Source organism: Astatotilapia calliptera, chromosome 4 (assembly GCF_900246225.1).
Source record: "Astatotilapia calliptera chromosome 4, fAstCal1.2, whole genome shotgun sequence".
NCBI classification, from domain to species: domain Eukaryota; kingdom Metazoa; phylum Chordata; class Actinopteri; order Cichliformes; family Cichlidae; genus Astatotilapia; species Astatotilapia calliptera.
This window is the reverse complement of record NC_039305.1, coordinates 29657624-29680355: the sequence shown is the minus strand read 5'-3', so window position 1 is coordinate 29680355 and position 22732 is coordinate 29657624. Positions and strand designations below refer to the sequence as shown.

The following is a 22732-nucleotide window of genomic DNA, read 5'->3' as shown; positions in this document are numbered from 1 at the left end:
AGATGTGAGATGAGGGAAGTGCCAAATGTTCCTTTGTGTCTCCAAAATAAAATCAGTACTTCCTCAGATATCCTAAATAAATTGACTTTTGTGAAATAGAAAGTTCAGTGCCATCACTTATTCCTAAACCAATAGTTTACAGCTAGTGAAGTGTCAGTGACTTCTGGGTTGGTCCCTGATCTTCATCTTATGAGATTGTTATTTTAATAACACTTGATTCATTTAAAAGAAAAAAGAAAAAAAAAGAAAAAAGAAAAAACGAAAATATTTTCTCCCTGTTTTTTCTTATTCTCTGGGTCTCAGGAGGACATTACGTCCCTCTCCACTACAAGACTCTTGTTATGTCTACAAAACAGTCATATTAAAATCATCCTCAATTCTATTCTGGCGCTGTCTCCCGACTTTTCCTGACCTGATTCTGCGCGTGGACGGAGCAGCAACACAGACGACTCGACTAACGTACTACCTTAATTTCACTATAGCAGGGCACGCACACATCAATGCAACCAAACACATTTTGCTATAAATCTAGTTAATTTTAGTTAGTTTTGTGAACATTCAGTACAGTTTTAGTTAGTATTTCTTTTTTTTTTTTTTTTTGATTTTATTACCGTTAACGCAAATTTTTCCACTTCTACTTTTCGTTATTTCATTTGTTGTCTTTAATAATAATAATCTCCTCTGCACCCTTGAATAAACACCATTAACATGATCAACCTTTTGCTGCTTGTTATTTCACCATCTTATTGAATCAAATACTTCATGCTTATGTGGTTTACGACATTATATGTATCTAAATCTCCACTTTGTGTCTAAATGTTTGAAGAATTTTTGAGGGTCAAATTTTGAGAATTTGACCATAGTGAAAGTTATGGCGTTATCACCCCCTTTGGGGATTACCTTTTTCCAGTTTTGATGATATTCCTCCCCGTTCTTTATTTTTGCAAGTACCCCTCTTCGGTGGCGAGAAACTGTTGGTGTGATCAAGCGGGTGCTGTAAAAACAAAAGCTCAGGACAGAACAGTCACCAGTCATGTACTTCATTCAAAATTAACAAATATCAAGCTTCATATTGATCCTCTGAGTGTAATGGTACATTTTAATTTGCACTTCTAAAAACAATATTTTCTTTATTTTACTCTTGTTCTTGTGCAGCACCACCCCTCAGCACATGCCCCTGTTATTTTATCTTACTTTTAAATTGTTGACTACTTCAAGAGAGCGCCCAAAAGACGGGGACCAATGTTTATCATTACATATCTCCATTTTGAGTGTGGCTGTCTATCATTCCCCTCTTATTCATAGGCCTCGGTGGAGGGTTTTTTGTTTGTTTGTTTTTTTTTTCTAAAATTAATTGACTCTCTATAGTGACCCACTATGGTTAATAATAACATGCTCAGTCATGAGTGGGATCAAACCTTTTCTTCAATTTAGCATTTAATATTCCCAACAATATAATGTGATACCTTAATTAAAACACAGCTACTAAAACACAATTTTCTTAATGCAAACATCAGTAACTCAAAATTAGCAACCAAAGGGTTCAGTCTGCAGTTCACACTGCTGTGAAGCTACAGCTCTTTAGTCTCTGTCATTCTTCTGTCCTTGCAGACAAAACAAAGCAAAACAAAACATCCACCCTTCTTTTACAGGCTGGGTGAATTGTCTGTGGACATTCAATAATCCTAAAGTCAGCACCGTTTTTGTCTCAGTATCAAGTCAGTTAAACTTTTAGTCGTCAGTCCATGACTTTTAGTCGTCAGTCATATGCATACATCCACACACATTCATACCAAAAGTTGCTGATAATGGAGTCTCACGCGCAGCCTATTCGAGGCTCCATCACCAGCAAGATGACGTCATCATTTTAAAGGAAACAGCTCCTTGTTTGTTTTTCCTTCTTTGGACTGGATTGACTCGGTGCAATCCTTTTAGGCTTCAGGATCAGTGTCCCATATAAGTCAATTTTCTCCCAAGCCCATTATAATCATGGAGAAAAAATACTTTGCGACTGTTTTCAATAAGAATATTTTATAGCGCTTTAAAGTTCAATCTCTCAGGCCTGGATTAAAGAGCTGATTTGTTAAATCAGGAGCTCACAAAATACCAAAATATCACCACCGGTGGATCACACCTCTCAGATGTTCTTATCTCAGTGCACTGTAACAAAAGCAAACACAGACGTAACCAATAAAACACTCATATAATAACAGATACTGGGGCCCATTGCAAACATGTCCAAAGTTCAAACCATCTTTCTCTCTCTTAGAGAAAGAGAACAATCCAAACCTCACTGATAGAATCAACCTAGTGTCAAACAAAACCCAAAGATCAACCAAAACTCCTTTTTGCACCAACAAAACATGTTGGATTTACTTGACTCAATAGTGGACACTAGTTACACACCAACTCTTTACCTTGGCAAAAACGTAAACAACTAAGTTGAATCAACACAACCTTTTCATAATCTCTTCGAAATAAAACTCACACCATTCATTCATCATTTTCGCTCTGTACCACTGCTCCTTGTTAGACTGTGTGAAGCACAGTAAACAATTCAGTGGAGGCCTTGAGCCATAAACAGACATCACGCACAGACATTGTTTTCATTATCAAAGTGCTTCAGACCATGTCCTCTAAATCTACACAAATGCCCTCTGCGTGGCATGAAATACATTTAAGCAATAAATAATCAATCAGTTCTTGCTGTTGTAACCAACTCCGTATTTGGATGTTTGTGTGCAGCATTTGTTAGTAAAGCATTCTTCATTGCATCAGCGTGTGTGTGTGTGGATCACTTCTCAGTTCATTGAATCAACATTTTAATTTGTGTGTGTGTGTGTGTCATTTCTCCCTCAATCAACGAGTGCATATGTTCATATGTATGTTTCTTTTCACTCTGAGTCGGTGCATGTAGATGTGTGTGTTTGTGTGGGTGTTTGTGTTCATCACTTTCCTGTTGTAGTGTTCTGGGTAAACCACGGCCTGAAGCGTGCCCTGGGTCCTGCCCTCCTCCTTTTCAGTCTGTTTGCATCCATTGGTGCTGCTGCTCAGAGTTCTGTCCATACTGGTTCTGGCCCCAATTGAGGCAGTCCTTTTCTCCAGTGTCCAGCATCTTCTCCTTATTTCGCTCCTCCTTAACTTGACCCTTTTGTTTCGGTCTTCCGTCAGGGTTTTGATACGCAGCTCAATTGTCTGGATGTCCGTTTGTTGCTTGCAGAAGTGCGACTGCTGTCCGTTTGTTTGCAGGTGGAACGGCTGACATCCAGAAGGTGTATAGGAGAGTCTGCAGCTTCCACCTCCCCAGTGGAAGACCTCAACCTTTGTTCTGTTAGTTTAACACAGGCCTCAAGGCTCTCTGGGATCCCTGCTTGCACTCTCAAGCCCACGGCTGAGGTCGTAGTCGTGGTCCCATTCCAGGGGAATGGAGTCCATGGTTGTTTGGGTGTCTCGGCCCGAGCGTTCAGTCCAGAGCTGGGCAGCCCAGGACGCTGAGCGATCGGAGGACGGCAGAGGCGACAGGAAGCCATCCCCCTAACGTTCGCTCCATAGCAGACCGGACAAATCACACTGCTCATCTAGCTCCAGGATGCTCCGGCCTGATTTCAAGTCCGGTGTCTTGGACTCCAAGCCTGATGGGTTCGATTTTCAGCTAGCTCCTCCTGGGCCATGCTCAGTTTCTGCTCTGATGCCTCGAGGTCTTATTGAGGGCAGAAACCTCAGAGTCTTTTCCGTAGAAATCAGATTAAAGTCCATTGATGTTTTCCTTGCTTTGCTCCACGGCCTTTTGCGGCTCTGCTGTTCGGCTCTTCTCAGAGGTCAGCTCCTGGCCGAGCCCCGACACCTGTGCCTTCAGCTTATTTTCTCCTGGTGTTTTGTCCATTCTGAGGTGACCTCAGTTACTCCTCCTGTCCCTGGCACGCCCTTTTTGCTGCCCGATGGTCATTGTTGGTCCGTCACTGTCCTGCACAGTTTTAATGCAGAGTGGTTAAGGTCAGCATGGTTTTGCTCGGCCTCACTTTTCATCTGGGCTTGATGGGCGTCTCGTCACAGCTCTGTCAGCTGAAGCTGTCTTTTTCCATATGGCAAGAATGTAAAGAGTGTGTGAGAGGGGTGTGTCCAATCAGGCACAATGCTGGTGGCTTTGCGAGTGCCTCGTTTTCCAAATCCAGATGTTTCTTTGTCACGTACACAGCAACAGAGAGAACAGTCTGTTGTTGGGATGGCTGAGGTCTTTCACAATCTTCCTGGTCTTGGTCCAGCACTGCCTGCTGTAGATTGAGTGCAGGTCAGGGTGCTCGGAGCGGATGGTGCGCTCAGCTGATTGCACAACCCTCTGTAGTGCTTGTCTGTCCGGCATGGTGCTGTTCCCGAACCAGACAGTGATATAGCTGCTCAGGATGCTCTCAATAGTTCCTTTATATAAGGTGGTCAGAATCGGTGGTGGGAGCCGGGCCTTTCTCAATCTTCTCAGAAAGAAAAGACGCTGACAGAAATCTCCCCGTGTAGTGAAACGGGCCTTGGATTACCGCTCTCCGTCTCTGCTGCATGAGATCATTTTCCTGCAGCACTGTTGACATTTTCAAGTTGTTGTTGCGGGTTCAGCTGCTTTAGCATTTAGTCAGGGTCACATCAAAGATGGTAGAGGAGAGAGCAAAGATGGTAGAGGGGAGAGCAGGAGTCCAGGGTCAGCCTCGGCTTTTCCGGGCCGACAAAGCAGCCTGTAATCAAGCATAAAGAGAAAAAACAAAACAAAACAAAAACAAAAACAAACGAACAGGAAAATCATGTTTTATCATGACAAATTTTAACATATCAATTAAACAGTATCTGTTTCCTCCAGAACAGTTTCTGTCCTAATTTCCCTACCAAACTACCTGAGCCTTCAGCTCAATATCCAGGGACTCCAACCCAACATTATATCTGTTACCTCCAGAACAGTTTCATATTTCTTCAACTTCATTAAACATTCTTAAGCAACTTTAACTGCATAACACACGGTGATTCTCATCAAAATCAAAACAGACACTCTACCAGTAATTTCAGTGAGTAGACTTTAATTTAGTCATATCCAATTTGGCACATTTTGGAAATAATTCAACAGGTAGTGCCTTACCTTTAGATAAGCCGGCTTTTGTCCACTCAAATCAGACCACTGGCTCGTGCCTGTCCGTTCGACAACCTCGGACCGTCCAAACTTTTAAATTCCACCCCAATACCACAGGACGAGCCCCCAAAATGTTAAGGTTCAAAATATTGGGGATGGAGACAAGAGAAAAAACCACAATAACAACACTGGTCCGGTCGGGTTGAGTCAAACGATGATTTAATGATCACACACGTGGGAGATGGACACTGATGCAGACAGCCTCAAAATCTCAAAATGGTGGAGCATTGCTCAAACTTTTATAGCCTCTGGTGCCTCCACCTTATCATAAAAAGCCTAAACATTCACATGCTTTCTCTCACACAGCGCCTAAGCTACGACCTTGGCTCCCTGTTTATCTGCTCCTGCTGAAATGGGGCAGAAAACTCCAGCACACTCTATTCTCTTCTACTCAGACAAATTAGACAATAACCTTCTGCGAACAGTATTTCTTATAACTCAGCAATATAATGCATCATAAAACAATATCATTCATTCACAACAAGTCAGCAATTTAATGTAATGCAAATCAGTTTAACTAATGCAATAGTTATCAGCTTCTTCTAATTCAGGAGAATAATGCAAACTAAAACTACATAATAATTCACAATCTTTAATTAGGGGTATAACATGGCATAAAATAATATCATAATTTTACAATATGCACGCACACACGACCTGTTGTGTGTTACTCGAATGTGTAATTATGTGTAATTAAAATGATTAGTAAGGTTAGAATCTTCGGGTTGCTTTCTAGCCGGTTTGGGTAAAGTGACCCTTTAAATGCAGTTTACACTTATTTAGAGCAAAAAAAGTCCAACGTGAAAATAATACCCCCCACCCCGTCTTTAAAAAAGCTATCAGCCAAAAAGAAATCTAAACACAATTGTTTCATTAGTTTATTAATAATTTCCTAAATAGTCGAAATTCTTTATGTGTGTAATGAGATTTAAGCATTTCGATATTTTGGCAGCAGCCTTTATTTGAATTTGGAGTAAAGCTGAACAACATCCATGTGCACAGTAATGACACAATGATTAAAACCACAAATGATGAGGTTACATTTAAATTTAGCAACAACGATGATGATGATGATGATGATGATGATGATGATGAAAATGATTATTATTTGCTATAATAAGTGCATCAACTTACACATCACTTGTTATTAGAATACAGTATAAAATAGATCATAGCTACGTGGAGCTCAGCACTCTTCAACCTGAGGATAGCTACCGAGTGTAAGTAATGTAACTGTGTGTGACCACTCACCTCACTTAGTTATATAAAAGTAAAGTGTGATTTGCTGGAACTATCCTCTGTGTTTTGACTGGAATAACTGAATAATTAATAAATTTAGCGTTACTGTGTTACATACCAAAATGTACACAGCTCTTTGATTATTTGTAAGTTTATTTTTATAGTTGTTCACTTTTTGCCTAAAATTCAGAATTTGTATTTTTGATAATTCTATCAATATTTGGTACACATGTCTCATTAGCATTTTCCTTTAGAAAGAATAATCAAATATCATTACATTTAAACACTGAGTCCTATGATAGAACAGTGGCCTATGACCTTGACCTGCGATAATGATTAATAATGCAAATACTGAGACTTTAAGTCTCAGTATTTGCTGAGTGTTTCATAATTATTTATAAACTAAGAAATCTTTTTCTAAGCAACACAGAGAGCACATTTGGGCTGATAATGACTGAATTATTAAAAGTATTATCGTGCTGTGGTATTTATTCTGTTTTTGAACAGGTCAGGTTTCACTTCTACTCCAACTGAAAATAAAAAGTTGGCTGCCCTTTCATTTTCTTTTTCACTCATGATCATGATCCTCTTCACACACAACTGTCTTCATACACTGTCCTTGATCCACCTTCTTCGTTGTGTCGTTCTGCTTAAAACTGATATAATGCGGCTCTTCCTCACCATCAATGGTGTAATTGTTTGAAATAACTGCAACACAAACATTAGAATATCATACGTCAGCAAATTGAAATACTTTCTCAGTTCATCTGTTATTGTAATGTACTGTAACTCTGTGCGCACACACTTTGAAAATGGACAAGGTCTTCAGACTTCTCAGCTTGTTTCCTTCTCCTGCAGACCAGGAAGACCACAGTCAGGACCAGCAGAAGCAGCAATAGGGGCGCTGAGACTGAGACGATCGTGATCATACTCACTACAACAGAAAAACATGAGAAAAACATGAAATTTGTGTTATTTAACATACAGTAGAAATGTTTTTCTCAGATATTAAATGTTTTATATTGCCACTGTCTGAGTGGAGTGTATCCTAACTTCTCTTGTCTTCCCCGACAGCAGTTGCCTCTCACAGTCTCTACACTGATTTCTATGTGAAGGATTGGTCAGGCCACAGGATATGATTTAAAACACTTCCTCCCATTTGCCTTGCCTAAGTGACTCTCTTGTAGTTTCAGGGTCAACAATGAGTAACCATAGTACACAGAACACAAACAACTGGCTGTTAGCACAAAACAAATGACAAAGCAAAAAAAAAGCAAAAAACACAATTATTGACTGAGACAGGTTTTTTTCGCTAGTGACCAAAAAAAAGTAAATAACAACATTAAGGTAAGTAAACCAAGGCCATGAACAGATAAGTCAGTACTAGCCAGAAGAAAGACGGTCCAACAAAGATTGGTCTGGTAACTTAACTGGCCATTTTCAATTCATTTTAGCAGATGGAGTAACAACTAAGCAGATTTTTGTGGTGCTGATGAGTTGGCCAGCTAATCACATTTTTGCTAACTTTATCATCACCAAAAGGTTAGCTTAGCTACCTCAATTTTACTGAGATATGCAGCATGTATATAGCATTAGCTGGTTCGTAACATCCAAGTGAACTTTTCTTTTTATTACCCTATGTTTAACTGTTACTAACCAATACAGTCAATCCCACCGGTTCGTATAACATCAAGTACATGTCACCAAGCAATATAATAGTGAGGAATGCCTTGTGTATGTCTCATCCCTGTTTTGGGAGTTCTCATAAAAATGCATGTTAGGTGGCACTTCACCGAACAGCCACCAGTGTCATTAATAATAATGGTTTTCTGAGGATGCCCTGAGCTCAACGGACACCCAGAGAATATATTTGTTTTTTAGGGTAATTTTCAAATCAATTATAGGTCTTACTTAAGTACAGCTTCAATCCAGCCTTCTTAATGGTGACACTCATTGCTGTGAAGGTTGAGGTGAATTTCCTCGAGACAACTACGACCTCATACACACAGCTGTAGTTGCCCTGGTGTTCATAGTCAGCTTCAGGAAAAGTAAAGGAGGCTGAGTTATTGACAGCTGGCTTGGTCTCTGTGATGTTGGAGCCCGAGAAGATGAGGGAGAAAACCCCTCCAGGAAAGTGGGAGGAAATGGAGCAGGTGAAGACAAAGTCATCACCTCTGATGACCTCTACACCTTCAGGACCCCAGACCAGCCCAGTGTTAGGAGATGTCAGGCAGATGCTGGGCTGCTGCAGTGTCACTGGGTAAAAGTGAGACAGAGTAAACACAATTTAGGGTCGATTAAGGATTCTGAAGATACATTGAAACTATTAAACAAGCTGAAGTGAAGCTGATATTTCTGGGTTATATTCTGTAGGAAAAACTAATTGAAAAGTTCCACTGCCATTTGTAATCGATATGCTGTTGGATTAGAGTGCTGTAACAAAATGTACAGACTTTGCAAGGTGAGATTGTCCAGCAGGGAACAGGGGTTATTGTAGCTGGAGCTATAAAAACATAAAAGTCCACTTTTAAGCACTGCTCTCAAAATAGTCTACCATGGAATTCTGCTTGAGTATTTAATTTTCTGGCAACTTTTTACTTTTCATCCTTACATTTTCAAAACACATATTATATTCAACAGTGTCTTTTATAGTGTTTATACTTGGGGGTTAAAGTGGGCTGGAATGAGTGCAGGTGCCTGTAAATTACACAAGTTAAGTCACGGTACTTCAGCAGCTAGTCCTGAAGAAGAGGAGCAAGCACTTTGGAAGTAATGTTTTTTAATTGGCAGGTAATTCCAAATGTAACATTTCTATCAGCTCAAGATCAACAGAGACACAAAAGGTAAGGACTGTGACACTAAATTAACTGCAAATTTAAGATTACATTTAATATCATAAGTCGAATTACATATGGGATTTGTACATGATGTGTTTTGATTAAAAAAAACGTTTTATTGTGAAACATCCTGCAAAATAAATTAAGCTCTACTAACTTTGTGTTATTTCAATGTTGCATAAAAATATTGGGTAGTTTTGTCCGGGATAAACAGGTCAGCTTGTTGTACTGTCTTGGGCTTGTGCACAGTGGCTGTGGTGCTCATGGTTAGTGTTAGGTTACATGAAGTAAAGGAAATTAATCTGCATTAAAGCTGATGATGCATAGATCAATTCACTAAATTCGACCTTTGCACCAATTGTATACAGTATACGGTTAGTTTAGGAAAGAGATTGTGTTCAATTTCAATTTTCATTTTCAATTTATTTATACAGCACCAAATCACAACAACAAGGCGCTTTATATTGTAAGGTAGATGTGAAAGATCTGCTCAAATCTTTTTGAATGCAGTTGTGCAAATCCACAAAGAGCTGCCTCCACATTAAGAAAATCTACTGGACCTCACGTTAATTATTATTCAGTTATTATGAGTTATGATTCTTTTCCTCACGCTGAGCCACTACAACTGATCTTAGGGTTTCGCCACCATTTGCACTGGCGAATCCTGCTTTAACCCTTCACTCTACTGATTTTCCTGTTTAGTTGTGGAGGAAAAGTTACCCTCTACATTATAGACAACAGAAAATAGAGCTTTTTAAAAATGCTTTTATTATCATATTAGTATAGCACTACCATATTTTTTATGCAAACGTACTGGAGGATTTTTAACCCTAACCCTGTTTTGTCAGGAGAGATGACATCCATCCCACTTCGAATGGAGCAGCTCTCTCATCTCATGGAAATTTGGCCGATTTGTTTGGCCAAACCCCACAAAATGTGACTATCCAGAGAAGCAGAGTTGCAGTTAAATATGCCTCTGCAACTTCTCTCCTCCTGTTGTCTCCCTAAAATCATCCCGGCGGCCATCCCCTTAGAGACTGTGTCTTAAAACAAACTAAAAATCGGGAAAAAAATCACTTAAACATGAAAAATCACAAAGAAAGAATAATGCAATATCCACTTTCACACCAAAGAGTAGAATAGTGAAATGCAGATTATTAAAAATTAGGTCTCTCTCATCCAAGTCCTTGTTGGTAAAGGAATGAATAATTGATCAACAAATCACTTTAGACTGCTTACAGAAACCTGGTTGCAGCAGATTGATTACGTTAGCTTAAATGAATCAATGCCTCCTTCAGAATCCTCGAAGCACAGGCTGAGGGGCGGTATGGCAGCAATTTTCCACACCAGCTTATCAATCAACCAAAGACCCAGAGAGTATTTGAATTCATTTGAAAGCGTGATGCTTAGCCTTGTCCACCCTAATTGGAAAACTCAAAAACCAGTCTTATTTGTTATCATCTATCGTCCACCTGGACCTTACACAGACGTCAGACGTTTTATCTGATTTATTGCTCAATTCAGATAAAAAAAGGATTGTGGCTGATTTTAACATCCATGTACAGGCTAAAAATGACAGCCTCAACATGGCATTTATTCTTTTATTAGGCTTTGCTCAAAATCTAAAAGAACCCACTCACCGCTTTAGTAACACTTTAGATCTTGTTCTAACATATAGCATAGAAACTGTGATGATTAGACGTCATCACAGTAGACGTCTTTCTGAAAGTGCTGTAACTGACTTTAACCCTCTGCACAGCAAATTCAAAAGTGTTAAATGTTTTGGTGTTAATAGTCTTCTTGCAAAAGTAGAGTTAATTTTACTCTAAGCAGAGTCACATTCTTTTAATGTAACTCTGAGGTGTAAAATGATAGTAGTTAAAATCTAATGTTAAAAATTAGTGTTTCTCTGTCAAATCTGGAGGTGTTACAATGGAAACATTAACTCTTGACCTCTTAACTCTGAACTCCTACAGGGGCTATGACACCAACAGAGTAAATTCACAGACTCCGCCCTCAGCACGGCTCCAATCGAAGCTGAAGTGAAGCCGTTTCAGAACATTTTGCTCTACATATTTGAGTTGTTTGCCATGCTTGGTAAGTCATTTTTTCAAAGATTGTTTCAATTATTATTATGAGCTTTTACTTCTGTGGCTCTTTGGAGTTGAGACAAAGCTGTGTGAAAGGCATTAGCCATGTTGCTCGGTGAAAGCATAATATTCTGTTTTAGCTAGCTGAAAGGTATTGTTTGCGGGCAAATACCACAGCCTTGAAAAAAAGCTTGCATGTGAATTTTCAGTCAAACTTTTGGTCAAATACACCTAAAACAATGTGTAGAATGTGAAATGTTGGTATAATGGTGCTACTTGAAGCCTGAAAACGATCGCCCATAAAAATAAAAAAAACGAGCAAACAGCAGTAGCTGACGTCCTGACTGGGTTCTACGGTAGCATAGATCCCTCCAGAGTTTTGTGCACACGGTTTAGGTAAAAATGAAAAAGGTTGAGGTTTTACATTTAGTTCAGTATTACCTGTTGCCTGTGTCCTTGTCTTTTGGGAAAATACTTTACACAAGTAATGGCTCAAAGAGGATTCCTTTTTTTTTTTTACTGTGCTGCAATTGTTTGCTGGATTATTTATGCCATTAATTAATGTCAACTAATTTTTATTCAATCTCCACACAGGATATGCTTGTGAAGATGGAATATGGGGGAGAGCAGAAGTGCGTTGAAGTTCCACAAAGGGATGAATGAAGGACATGCGTATTGTATTGAAGAAATAAGTGATGAGAATGCTGTTATTTGCATTTACCATGTCAGACCTTTTGATAAACAAAATTCTAATGAAAGTGAGAACATGTATACTGTTACATCTTTCAGAAAATGTTTTGAAATTGTGGTGCACAGTTCAGAATAAATGTTTTTCAAAAACCATTGCATCTTTTTAGTAAATGTTTATTTCCAAAAGAAATTTCTAGTTCAGAACAGTAAAATTCCCGCTATTTAGAATGAATTAGAAGATAACTCTTACGTAGTTAAACTAAAATACTCTTTGAGAGTTAATATATAAACTCTTAACACCAAGTGTTAAATTATCAACTCCAGACAGATTTGGTGTTTAACACTAAATCAGAGTTAACGTACCAACTCTCCAAAAAGAGTTAAATTAACACTCTCTGGTGTGGACCCATATAGACACTTTAATAGTGTTGAAATCAAATCTGACAGTGTTAATTTGGACATGCTGGATTTGCTGTGTGGGGTCACCGGACGCGCCGGCGCGTCAAAATCATACGACCGATTTAAGACGACACAGCTACAAGATGCAGCGAGTCAGAGTCTCCATTTCAACTTGGGTCGAAAGTGCGGACTTCAAACTACATACCAGTTTTTGGAATTGTGTCGATGGGCCACGTAAAACCAGAGTTATGATAAAAAATACACACAATGTTTTTTTCAGAACAAAACTTACTCAAGTAAATGTAACGGAGTAAATGTAGCTCGTTACTACTCACCTCTGGTTTCGAGGTAACATCCTGCTCCTGAAATTCCGATATATAATCTCCAATACAATGCTTAGAGCATGCTATACGAAATAAAGGTACTGCAATGCAGTAGTTTGCATTATATCTGATTAATAGATTCCAGTTTGTTCATGTAAATGGACAGTCTTCTTCAAACACTAAGTTTAATTATGGAGTTCCAGATTGTTCCTTGTGTAACGATGTAAAAGAATGAATATGGTTTTGTTGTTGTTAAATTCCTGTTAAACTTGGGATCGCAACCATGGGTTTATTTTGAAACTTTTATTTTGAAACTCCGCAGCGGAAGTCTGCTACTGGTAAACGGGCTTTCCCTAAGCTAGTTAGTAGCAATGAAGCTTTTGCTGTGGTAAGTTCTTCCTCAGTCCGCCCTGACTGAACATGAGTTTAAAACATATTTGAAAATCCTCATTGAAGTTAACATGACAGTGCATTAACAGCATGAACTGCCCATACAGTAGCATCTGAGTAGATTTCAGTTTTATGACCTTGTTTTGCAATTATGGGTTAGACGGTAGGAAAAATGGACACGCTGAGCTAGCAGCTAACAGCTAGAGGAGACTGTCGTGTCTAATAATTTTGAAACTTCTCTTGATAGTTTGGGCAGAATCCTGTTGCTGGAAACTCATGGTTATTCATGTCCCATGTTATTGCAGGTATGTGTATTTGAAACATGTATTTGGTTGAGCTGCAGGCTAATTCTGTTCAAGAAATACTGCTTATTAAGTTTTGCCCAGTAGATGGCAGCATTGTTCCATTTACTATTGTACATGAAAGGAAATTTTGGCTTTGGTCTGGAAGTTTATTTATATTTACATGAATGTGCATTTAAGTGAATTAATTTCTCTTTTGTTACCTAAACCACAATGCAGTAATGTTTCTATTTTATTTTCCGTGATAAGTTTTGTTGCCATTTTATTTTTCAATCAATATTTGTTTTTTATTTATTTTAAGAAAACTGAGAGTTCCACTATACGATCATTAGCTTATCCGTTAGTAGCAATGAAGCTTTTGCTGTGTTTGGGCGGAATCCTGTTGCTGGAAACCCATTGTTATTCATGTCCCATGTTATTGCAGAGACCCACAAAAAGGGGAATAAACCACGCCTGAGCCCTACCCATCTCGAGTCCAGAGAGTTTTACTCATACAGCACCGGAAATAGAGACTGAGGGGGGTTACACTTGCTAGGACAAATTCTGTTTGCATTATACATGCTTCACTTACGTGGTATCATTACAAGACATAGCATACATTGTCAATGCTATGCACATAATACCCAGCTTTATCTAGCCATTCAATTAGGCTTTATTTATACTGTGCCTCAAGGCGCTTTACCGGTATATTGTAAGGTAGACACTCAATAATACAACTGAGAAAACCCCAGCAATTTAACTAAAGTTCTTTCTCAGAGTCTGGAAACTCAAGTATTTTGCTCTATCTCATCAGCATAATCTACTGATGATGTTGTTTTTGTATTTTTAACTTGCCATCTTTGCTAAAGTCACCGTTAAGTTTGCTAATCAGATTTCTTCTGTAACAGTAAAGAAAAGGTTTATGGAATTACATATCTTACTTAACATCTCAACTTTCATTTTGAGTTAAAGAAAATAGGTTTCTCTTACCAGCAACAGACAATCCGACAGGGTCACTTTTTGGAGAGCTGAAGTCTTGACTTGATACTCTTGTCTGATACTGACACTGGTACGATCCCTCATTACTGAAGTTCACTTCAGTGATGTTGAAGGACGCAGAGTTTGTACTCGATGTTTGGCTTTTCCTGAATGAGCCTGAGCTCTGCTGCAGAGTGAATGTTCCACCTAAATGCTGAGTAGAGATTGAACAAGTGATGCTAACGCAATGTCCCCAAGTCACCTTCCCCACAGGCATCACGAAGACACTGGGCTTTGGGAGGATCACTGAAGAAATATAACACATTATTAGTTTATTTTCTTTTTGGTGAGGAATAACTCACTAAATTGAATTTCAGTATTCATCCACATAAATGATAAATCATAATAGGCAAATCTTTTTTCTTACATGTAACAGATATTCTGACAGAACTGCTTTGAGGGGAGCTGAATTCTCGCCCTGAAACCCTTGTCTGATACTGGCACTGATACAATCCCTCATTATTGAAATTCACTTCAGGGATTCTGAAGACAGCAGAGTTTGTGCTTGATGTTTGGGTTTTCCTGAATGAGCCTGAGCTCTGCTGCAGAGTGAATGTTCCACCTAAATGCTGAGTTGAGATTGAACAAGTGATGCTAACATCTTGACCCCAGGTTACTGCACCACCAGTGTTTGATGTGATGGTGGGATTTGGGAGGATCACTGAAAAATAAATAAATAACATAGTGGGTGTTTCATCTTAGAAAAGGTATGAGTTTCATTTCACTTTAGCTTCCTGTCAACTCAATTCCATTTCAATTAAGGTGACAGTGGCACAGAGGCTGAAAGGATAACTTTCGGTTGAGAAATGGAGACTTACAGTTCTTTAACATTTCATCAGCAATCAGCCGAAAATTTTACATTTCAATTTTTACCAGTAACAGAAACTCCGACGGAATCACTTTGTAGGGATCTGAAGTCTCGACTTGATACTCTTGTCTGATACTGACACTGGTACGATCCCTCATTACTGAAGGTCACTTGAGGGTAGGGCTGCCACGATTTGTCGACTAGTCACGATTACGTCGACTATCAAAATCGTCGACGACTGATTTAATAGTCGACGCGTCGTTTGAAGCTTTGTAAGATCACAAAAGACGCAGGAATAAGTGGCAGGATTTAAGAGTTTAATAACGGACTGAAACAGAAGATGGCAGCATTGCATGTACAAGGATGTCAGCTACCGTTAAACCCCGAAGAAGAAGAAGAAGCAGTTGTGTCCCAGCGCAGTTTCCAACAATGGCGGCAGCTAGTTAGTTTTAATGTTACTCTTATTATTCTTTCTGGGTCACAAAATAAACGTTTAACATATTTTCAGGCGAGAATGTAGCTGTGTAAACCTCAAATATCTGCTCAGTTTATCAGGACACCACATATTTTCAAAAGCGCTCCGACGTTTTCGGAGACATCTGTTACCCACTAGCTCGTTAGCGAGCCGGGGGCTAGGCTCACTAGCACCGTGAGAACACCGGACTCCCCGCAAATCGTTTTCAAACCCACCGCTGTCTTTCGCTACTCAGGTTAAATATATATGAGTCACTTAGATAACTTAAAATGTTATTGTTTGGCTTTTTTTTTTTTAGTATTTTATTTGTTCCTGAGTAAATCAGTTTGTCTGAGATTAAAGTTATAGTTTTTACACAGCTGAATAAACGTCAAGCAGACAACTGATTATCAGAAGTGTGAGATGCTCCAGAATATACTCCAGTGTCCTGTTATATTTTAGATAGCAAGGAGTTTATTAAACTTCACCGAAACAATCTGCAAATTTCATTAAAATTTAATAAACTATCATCTTGTCTTTATTTTTAGTTAGCACAGACCTTAAACACTTAAAGCTGTAAGCTAATGATAGTTATATAAGAGCAGATGCTGCTGGTGCAATAAGCTGTAGTTTTACGTCCAACGGATGATGATCTGATTAGTCGACTAATCGCAAAAATAATTGGTGACTAGTCGACTATCAAAATAATCGTTTGTGGCAGCCCTACTTGAGGGATATTAAAGGTAACAGAGTTTGTACTCGATGTTTGGCTTTTCCTGAATGAGCCTGAGCTCTGCTGCAGAGTGAATGTTCCACCTAAATGCTGAGTGGAGATTGAACAAGTGATGCTAACGTCTTGGCCCCAGGTCACATTCCCCACAGGAATCATGGAGATGCTGGGCTTGGGGAGGATCACTGAGAAATAACCGAATAGTGGTCTGTGAGAAAAGTGATATCTTCCTAGCTTCTTTCATTGCCTTTGTGAACTACATGAATACACATTGAAACAATGATTGGAAAATATATTTTCCCTTTCGACTGTCCAGCCAATGTTACTAAATGTAAATTTACCCTGTATTTAGCCAAATTCCATGCTATTGTTTTCTTTCAGAAAATCCAACTAATTGAAACCTTGCAAATCATTCTGACAAATGAGTGGATCAAGTGCACTTATAGTCTTGTAGGCTGATAGAAGCTGACTTACAACTTCTTTAACATTTCATCAGCAGTCTGCCCAAATAGAAAATTTCACATTTCAGTTCTTACCAGTAGCAGAGATTCTAACAGAATCACTTTGAGGGGAGCTGAAGTCTTGACCTGAAACTCTTGTCTGATACTGACACTGATACGATCCCTCATTACTGAAGGTCACTTGAGGGATATTAAAGGTAGCAGAGTTTGTACTCGATGTTTGGCTTTTCCTGAATGAGCCTGAACTCTGCTGCAGAGTGAATGTTCCACCTAAATGCTGAGTTGAGATTGAACAAGTGATGCTAACGTCTTGACCCCAGGTCACATTCCCCACAGGAATCATGGAGATGCTGGGCTTGGGGAGGATCACTGAAGAATAAATAAATAAATTAGTGAGTGTTTCCTTTGAGGAAAGGTATGAGTTTATGTTTTAGCTTGCTTTCAATTTAACGTTTATTTAAAGGTAACAAAAAAGGAAATATCTTTGTCTCTTACCAGTAACAGAAACTCTGACAGAATCACTTTGAGGGGAGCTGAAGTCTTGACCTGAAACTCTTGTCTGATACTGACACTGGTACGAACCCTCATTACTGAAGGTCACTTGAGGGATATTAAAGGTAGCAGAGTTTGTACTCGATGTTTGGCTTTTCCTGAATGAGCCTGAGCTCTGCTGCAGAGTGAATGTTCCACCTAAATGCTGAGTTGAGATTGAACAAGTGATGCTAACGTCTTGACCCCAGGTCAACTCTCCAGCTGGCCTCTTAGAGATGCTGGGCTTTGGTAGGATCACTGAAGAATAAATAAATAACATAGTGAGTGTTTCCTTTCAGGAAAGGTATGACTTTACATTCCAACTTGGTTTCAACTGAACTTTTATTTAAAGTTAACAGAAAACAAAAAAAGGAAATATCTTTGTCTCTTACCAGTAACAGAAACTCTGACAGGGTCACTCTGTGGGGATCTGAAGTCTCGACCTGAAACTCTTGTCTGATACTGACACTGGTACGATCCCTCATTACTGAAGGTCACTTGAGGGATATTAAAGGTAGCAGAGTTTGTACTCGATGTTTGGCTTTTCCTGAATGAGCCTGAGCTCTGCTGCAGAGTGAATGTTCCACCTAAATGCTGAGTGGAGATTGAACAAGTGATGCTAACGTCTTGGCCCCAGGTCACATTCCCCACAGGAATCATGGAGATGCTGGGCTTGGGGAGGATCACTGAGAAATAACCGAATAGTGGTCTGTGAGAAAAGTGATATCTTCCTAGCTTCTTTCATTGCCTTTGTGAACTACATGAATACACATTGAAACAATGATTGGAAAATATATTTTCCCTTTCGACTGTCCAGCCAATGTTACTAAATGTAAATTTACCCTGTATTTAGCCAAATTCCATGCTATTGTTTTCTTTCAGAAAATCCAACTAATTGAAACCTTGCAAATCATTCTGACAAATGAGTGGATCAAGTGCACTTATAGTCTTGTAGGCTGATAGAAGCTGACTTACAACTTCTTTAACATTTCATCAGCAGTCTGCCCAAATAGAAAATTTCACATTTCAGTTCTTACCAGTAGCAGAGATTCTAACAGAATCACTTTGAGGGGAGCTGAAGTCTCTGCTTGAAATCCTTGTCTGATACTGACACTGGTACGATCCCTCATTACTGAAGGTCACTTGAGGGATATTAAAGGTAGCAGAGTTTGTACTCGATGTTTGGCTTTTCCTGAATGAGCCTGAGCTCTGCTGCAGAGTGAATGTTCCACCTAAATGCTGAGTTGAGATTGAACAAGTGATGCTAACAGTTTGGCCCCAGGTCACATTCCCCACAGGAATCATGGAGATGCTGGGCTTGGGGAGGATCACTGAAACACAAAATCATATATTTGCCTTTCTGAGGTTTAGCTCTATATTTCAAATTGAGATGATGAAAAGAAAAAGACCAACTAAAGTTCCTCCTTACCTGTAACAGAGAGTCTGATTGAATCACTTTGAGGGGATCTGAATTCTCGACCTGAAACTCTTGTCTGATACTGACACTGGTACGATCCCTCATTACTGAAGGTCACTTGAGGGATATTAAAGGTAGCAGAGTTTGTACTCGATGTTTGGCTTTTCCTGAATGAGCCTGAGCTCTGCTGCAGAGTGAATGTTCCACCTAAATGCTGAGTGGAGATTGAACAAGTGATGCTAACAGTTTGGCCCCAGGTCACATTCCCCACAGGAATCATGGAGATGCTGGGCTTGGGGAGGATCACTGAAACACAAAACACAAAATCATATATTTGCCTTTCTGAGGTTTAGCTCTATATTTCAAATTGTTGTTGTTTTAATTAATCTATTTGAGATGATGAAAAGAAAAAGACCAACTAAAGTTCCTCCTTACCTGTAACAGAGAGTCTGATTGAATCACTTTGAGGGGAGTTGAAGTCTCGACTTGAAACTCTTGTCTGATACTGACACTGATACGATCCCTCATTACTGAAGGTCACTTGAGGGATGTTGAAGGTAACAGAGTTTGTACTCGATGTTTGGCTTTTCCTGAATGAGCCTGAGGTCTGCTGCAGAGTGAATGTTCCACCTAAATGCTGAGTTGAGATTGAACAAGTGACACTAACATCTTGACCCCAGGTCAACTCTCCAGCTGGCCTCTTAGAGATGCTGGGCTTTGGGAGGATCACTGAAGAATAAATAAATAACATAGTGAGTGTTTCCTTTCAGGAAAGGTATGACTTTACATTCCAACTTGGTTTCAACTGAACTTTTATTTAAAGTTAACAGAAAACAAAAAAGGAAATATCTTTGTCTCTTACCAGTAACAGAAACTCTGACAGGGTCACTCTGTGGGGATCTGAAGTCTCGACCTGAAACTCTTGTCTGATACTGACACTGGTATGATCCCTCATTACTGAAGGTCACTTGAGGGATATTAAAGGTAACAGAGTTTGTACTCGATGTTTGGCTTTTCCTGAATGAGCCTGAGCTCTGCTGCAGAGTGAATGTTCCACCTAAATGCTGAGTTGAGATTGAACAAGTGATGCTCACAGTTTGGCCCCAGGTGACTGCACCAATAATATTCTTGGTGATTCTGGGCTTTGGGAGGTTGACTGAAAAATAATATATGTGAAAAGTTCATATTTCCTTTAAACTAAAGAAGGAACTTGTCATTAGGAATTACATTAAAATTATATTAAATTAAATTGTATAAATTTTATCAAAAGTTACCTGTCACTGAGAGTCTCACAGAATCACTTAGAGGGGCGTTGGAGTCTGGAATCAAATCCCTCTGAAACTGACACTGGTAGGATCCCTCATTGTCAAGGTTTACATTAGAGATACTGAGGGTAGCAGAGTTTCTGCTTGATGTTATTCTCCTGCTGAATGAGCCTGAGGTCTTTGTGAAGATAAATGCTCCACTTAACTGATCAGCTGTGATCGAACACGTGATGGCGACATTCTGACCCCAGGTAACTTGACCAGAAGGACTAATGGAGATCCTGGGTTTTGGTTTGTCTGTTGAAAAGCAAAACAACATAGAGTTGAATGTATAACATCTTCATTTTCATTTTTAAAATTAAAAGAGGCAAATAGTGAGCATGTAGTCACAATAAGCAGAAAAATGCATTTTTTTTAAATAATGTAAGAAATGAAAGTTTTTGAACATTTAGACTCTCACGCACACCTTTGGCTTGGATTTTCTTCTAGAAAGATTGAATGATTACAACATTTAATATCTAACATCTTTAGTTCATGGTTAATTCAAGCAGTGATTAGTTGTTACTTCAGTATTTTGTGTGACATCTAAAGTGATGACCATCTATACCTTATTAAGTATTTATAAATGAATCTTTTTTCTCACCTAAACAGGCAACGCCAGCATCCTCACCATGTCCACAGTCATGTTTCCCCAAACCACTGTGCTGACATGCGGTTAGAAAGCTTTCAGTTCCTGAACAGGCCACTTCGTCAAGCCAAATCTGTCCTGTACCTTGACCAAAGTGAGCTGATCGATAGGTATTTACTGCTGCCCCACAGCCCAGCTGTCTGCAGACCACTTTTGCATCATTTAAGTCCCAGCTGTCATCACACACTGTTCCCCAGGAGCCTCTGTGATAGATTTCAACTCTTCCAGAGCACTGAGTTGATCCAACTAATCTTATCTGTCCAACTATGAAAAAATTAGAGAAGATTAACAGAGTTTCAATGTTTTACACACAAAACACATGGAAATGATAAAACTATATGTACAGGAGAGGCCTGCAGAATTTGCTCAACTAAAACAAATGCAAAACGAACAGGTGGTCCTTTGTTGCACATTAAGAGAGAAATTCCGAGTTAGCAGGTGTAACAGTCAGAGCCATGGAACAACATACGGACAGTAACACAAACTGAATATACAGTAAATGTTGCTACAACCTGTCTCAACTAAGAATAAAAACATTCAAACTCGAATGTAACATATGCAGGTAAAACATCCATCGATTTTCTTTCATTTCTGAGTTGCAGTGGGGCTCTATCCTATACAAGCTGTCATAGAAAAGGAGCCAGGCAGCAACCTCGACAGGTCACCAGTCTGCCGCGAGGCTAACTCATCCAACCATTCACACATTTACACACATGGTCAGTTTAGAATCACCAATTAATCTAACCACATGGATGTCTTAACCTTGGACTGGGGAAGCTAGAATACTTGGGGAGAACATGCAAACTCCACACAGAGAAGACCCAGACTAGGATCTTCACGCTGTGAAGCAACAGTCTTAACCACTGCATGCATGGCTTCAGACACTCTACCAGTAAAAACAAAATCTTTGGGACTCAGCAATGAAAAAGAGTCTAGCTGAGTTGTTTACTTGTATCATTTGGAGATGAGCTCTGCTTTTTTGTCTATTTTGTTTTTAAGCCAAAAATAATTAGAATCATAATATCAGATTGTCAGAAAATGTGATTTGGATTTACCAAAACAGAAGAGTTAGGACATTTTGTAGCATCAATGACTAAAGTAGCTTCAAAGAAATGTCCAAAGATACATATTCATGTGTTAAGCTTGAACCAACCACAAAATTTTCGTCTCACCTGAACATGTGACACCAGCATCTTCACCATGTCCACAGTTATGTTTCCCAAATCCTCTGTGTTGACATGTGGTTAGAGAACTTTCAGTTCCTGAACAGGCCACATTATCAAGCCAGATTTGTCCTGTACCTTCACCAAAGTGAGCTGATCGATAGAAATTTACTGCTGCCCCACAGCCCAGCTGTCTGCAGACCACTTCAGCATCATTTAAGTCCCAGTCATCATCACAGACTGTTCCCCAGGAGCCACTGTGATAGATTTCAACTCTTCCAGAGCACTGAGTGGACCCAGACCCAGCTAGTCTGATCTGACCATCTGTCAGAGAGATATAACAAAGATTCAAAATCCAAATATTTCCCACAGAACAAAAACAGGAATTTGTTACATGGGAGAATGGACCAACCTGCAACAGGTGAAGATGTCATGAAGAGAAAAGAGACTAGAGGGAAGAATCAAAACGATGCATCAGTGTGTCCATGTAAAATTCTACATCATAAATGGTAAAACTGTTGTTCATTCAACTTGAGAACACAAGAATTTCAGTGAAGAACTGAATTTTTCCAATTTCTCTGTAATTATTTTTCTCTATAAAGAATATGGCCGGTGCTACCCATGTGTTGAATATTTTAAAAACATAAATTTCACAGCTCAGCCTTCTCAACCCAACAGGAGTTAAATTGATGTCTGATGTATTTTTGCTTTTTCAGTGTTTCACGGTGAACAAAGAAAAAGAAATACATCAGGCTACTTAC

At 39.2% G+C, this 22732-nt stretch overlaps 1 protein-coding gene across 1 annotated transcript; it reads right to left on the bottom strand.

The window, feature by feature from the left end:
• Nucleotides 1-5772: 5772 nt before the first annotated feature.
• LOC113021347 (immunoglobulin superfamily member 1-like) lies at nt 5773-22412 on the bottom strand. Its single transcript, XM_026165967.1, has 16 exons — nt 22384-22412; nt 21981-22295; nt 20764-21072; nt 20130-20417; nt 19718-20011; nt 19291-19584; nt 18868-19161; nt 18476-18769; nt 17831-18124; nt 17403-17696; nt 16983-17276; nt 14822-15115; nt 14407-14700; nt 8318-8662; nt 7212-7340; nt 5773-7114 (listed from the first exon to the last, which is right to left on the bottom strand). Exons 1-16 carry the CDS (start codon nt 22403-22405, stop codon nt 6975-6977), a joined length of 4194 nt encoding a protein of 1397 aa, XP_026021752.1. The 5' UTR covers nt 22406-22412; the 3' UTR covers nt 5773-6974.
• Between the last annotated feature and the right edge of the window lie 320 nt (nt 22413-22732).

Coding starts and splice junctions, on each gene's coding strand:
- LOC113021347 (XM_026165967.1), bottom strand. CDS start 22,405: ATGACATCTTCACCTGTTGCAG. Junction 17,697..17,830: donor TGTCAGAGTTTCTGTTACTG/GTAAGAGACAAA, acceptor TTTATTCTTCAG/TGATCCTACCAAAGCCCAGC. Junction 7,115..7,211: donor AGACCTTGTCCATTTTCAAA/GTGTGTGCGCAC, acceptor TTTGTGTTGCAG/TTATTTCAAACAATTACACC.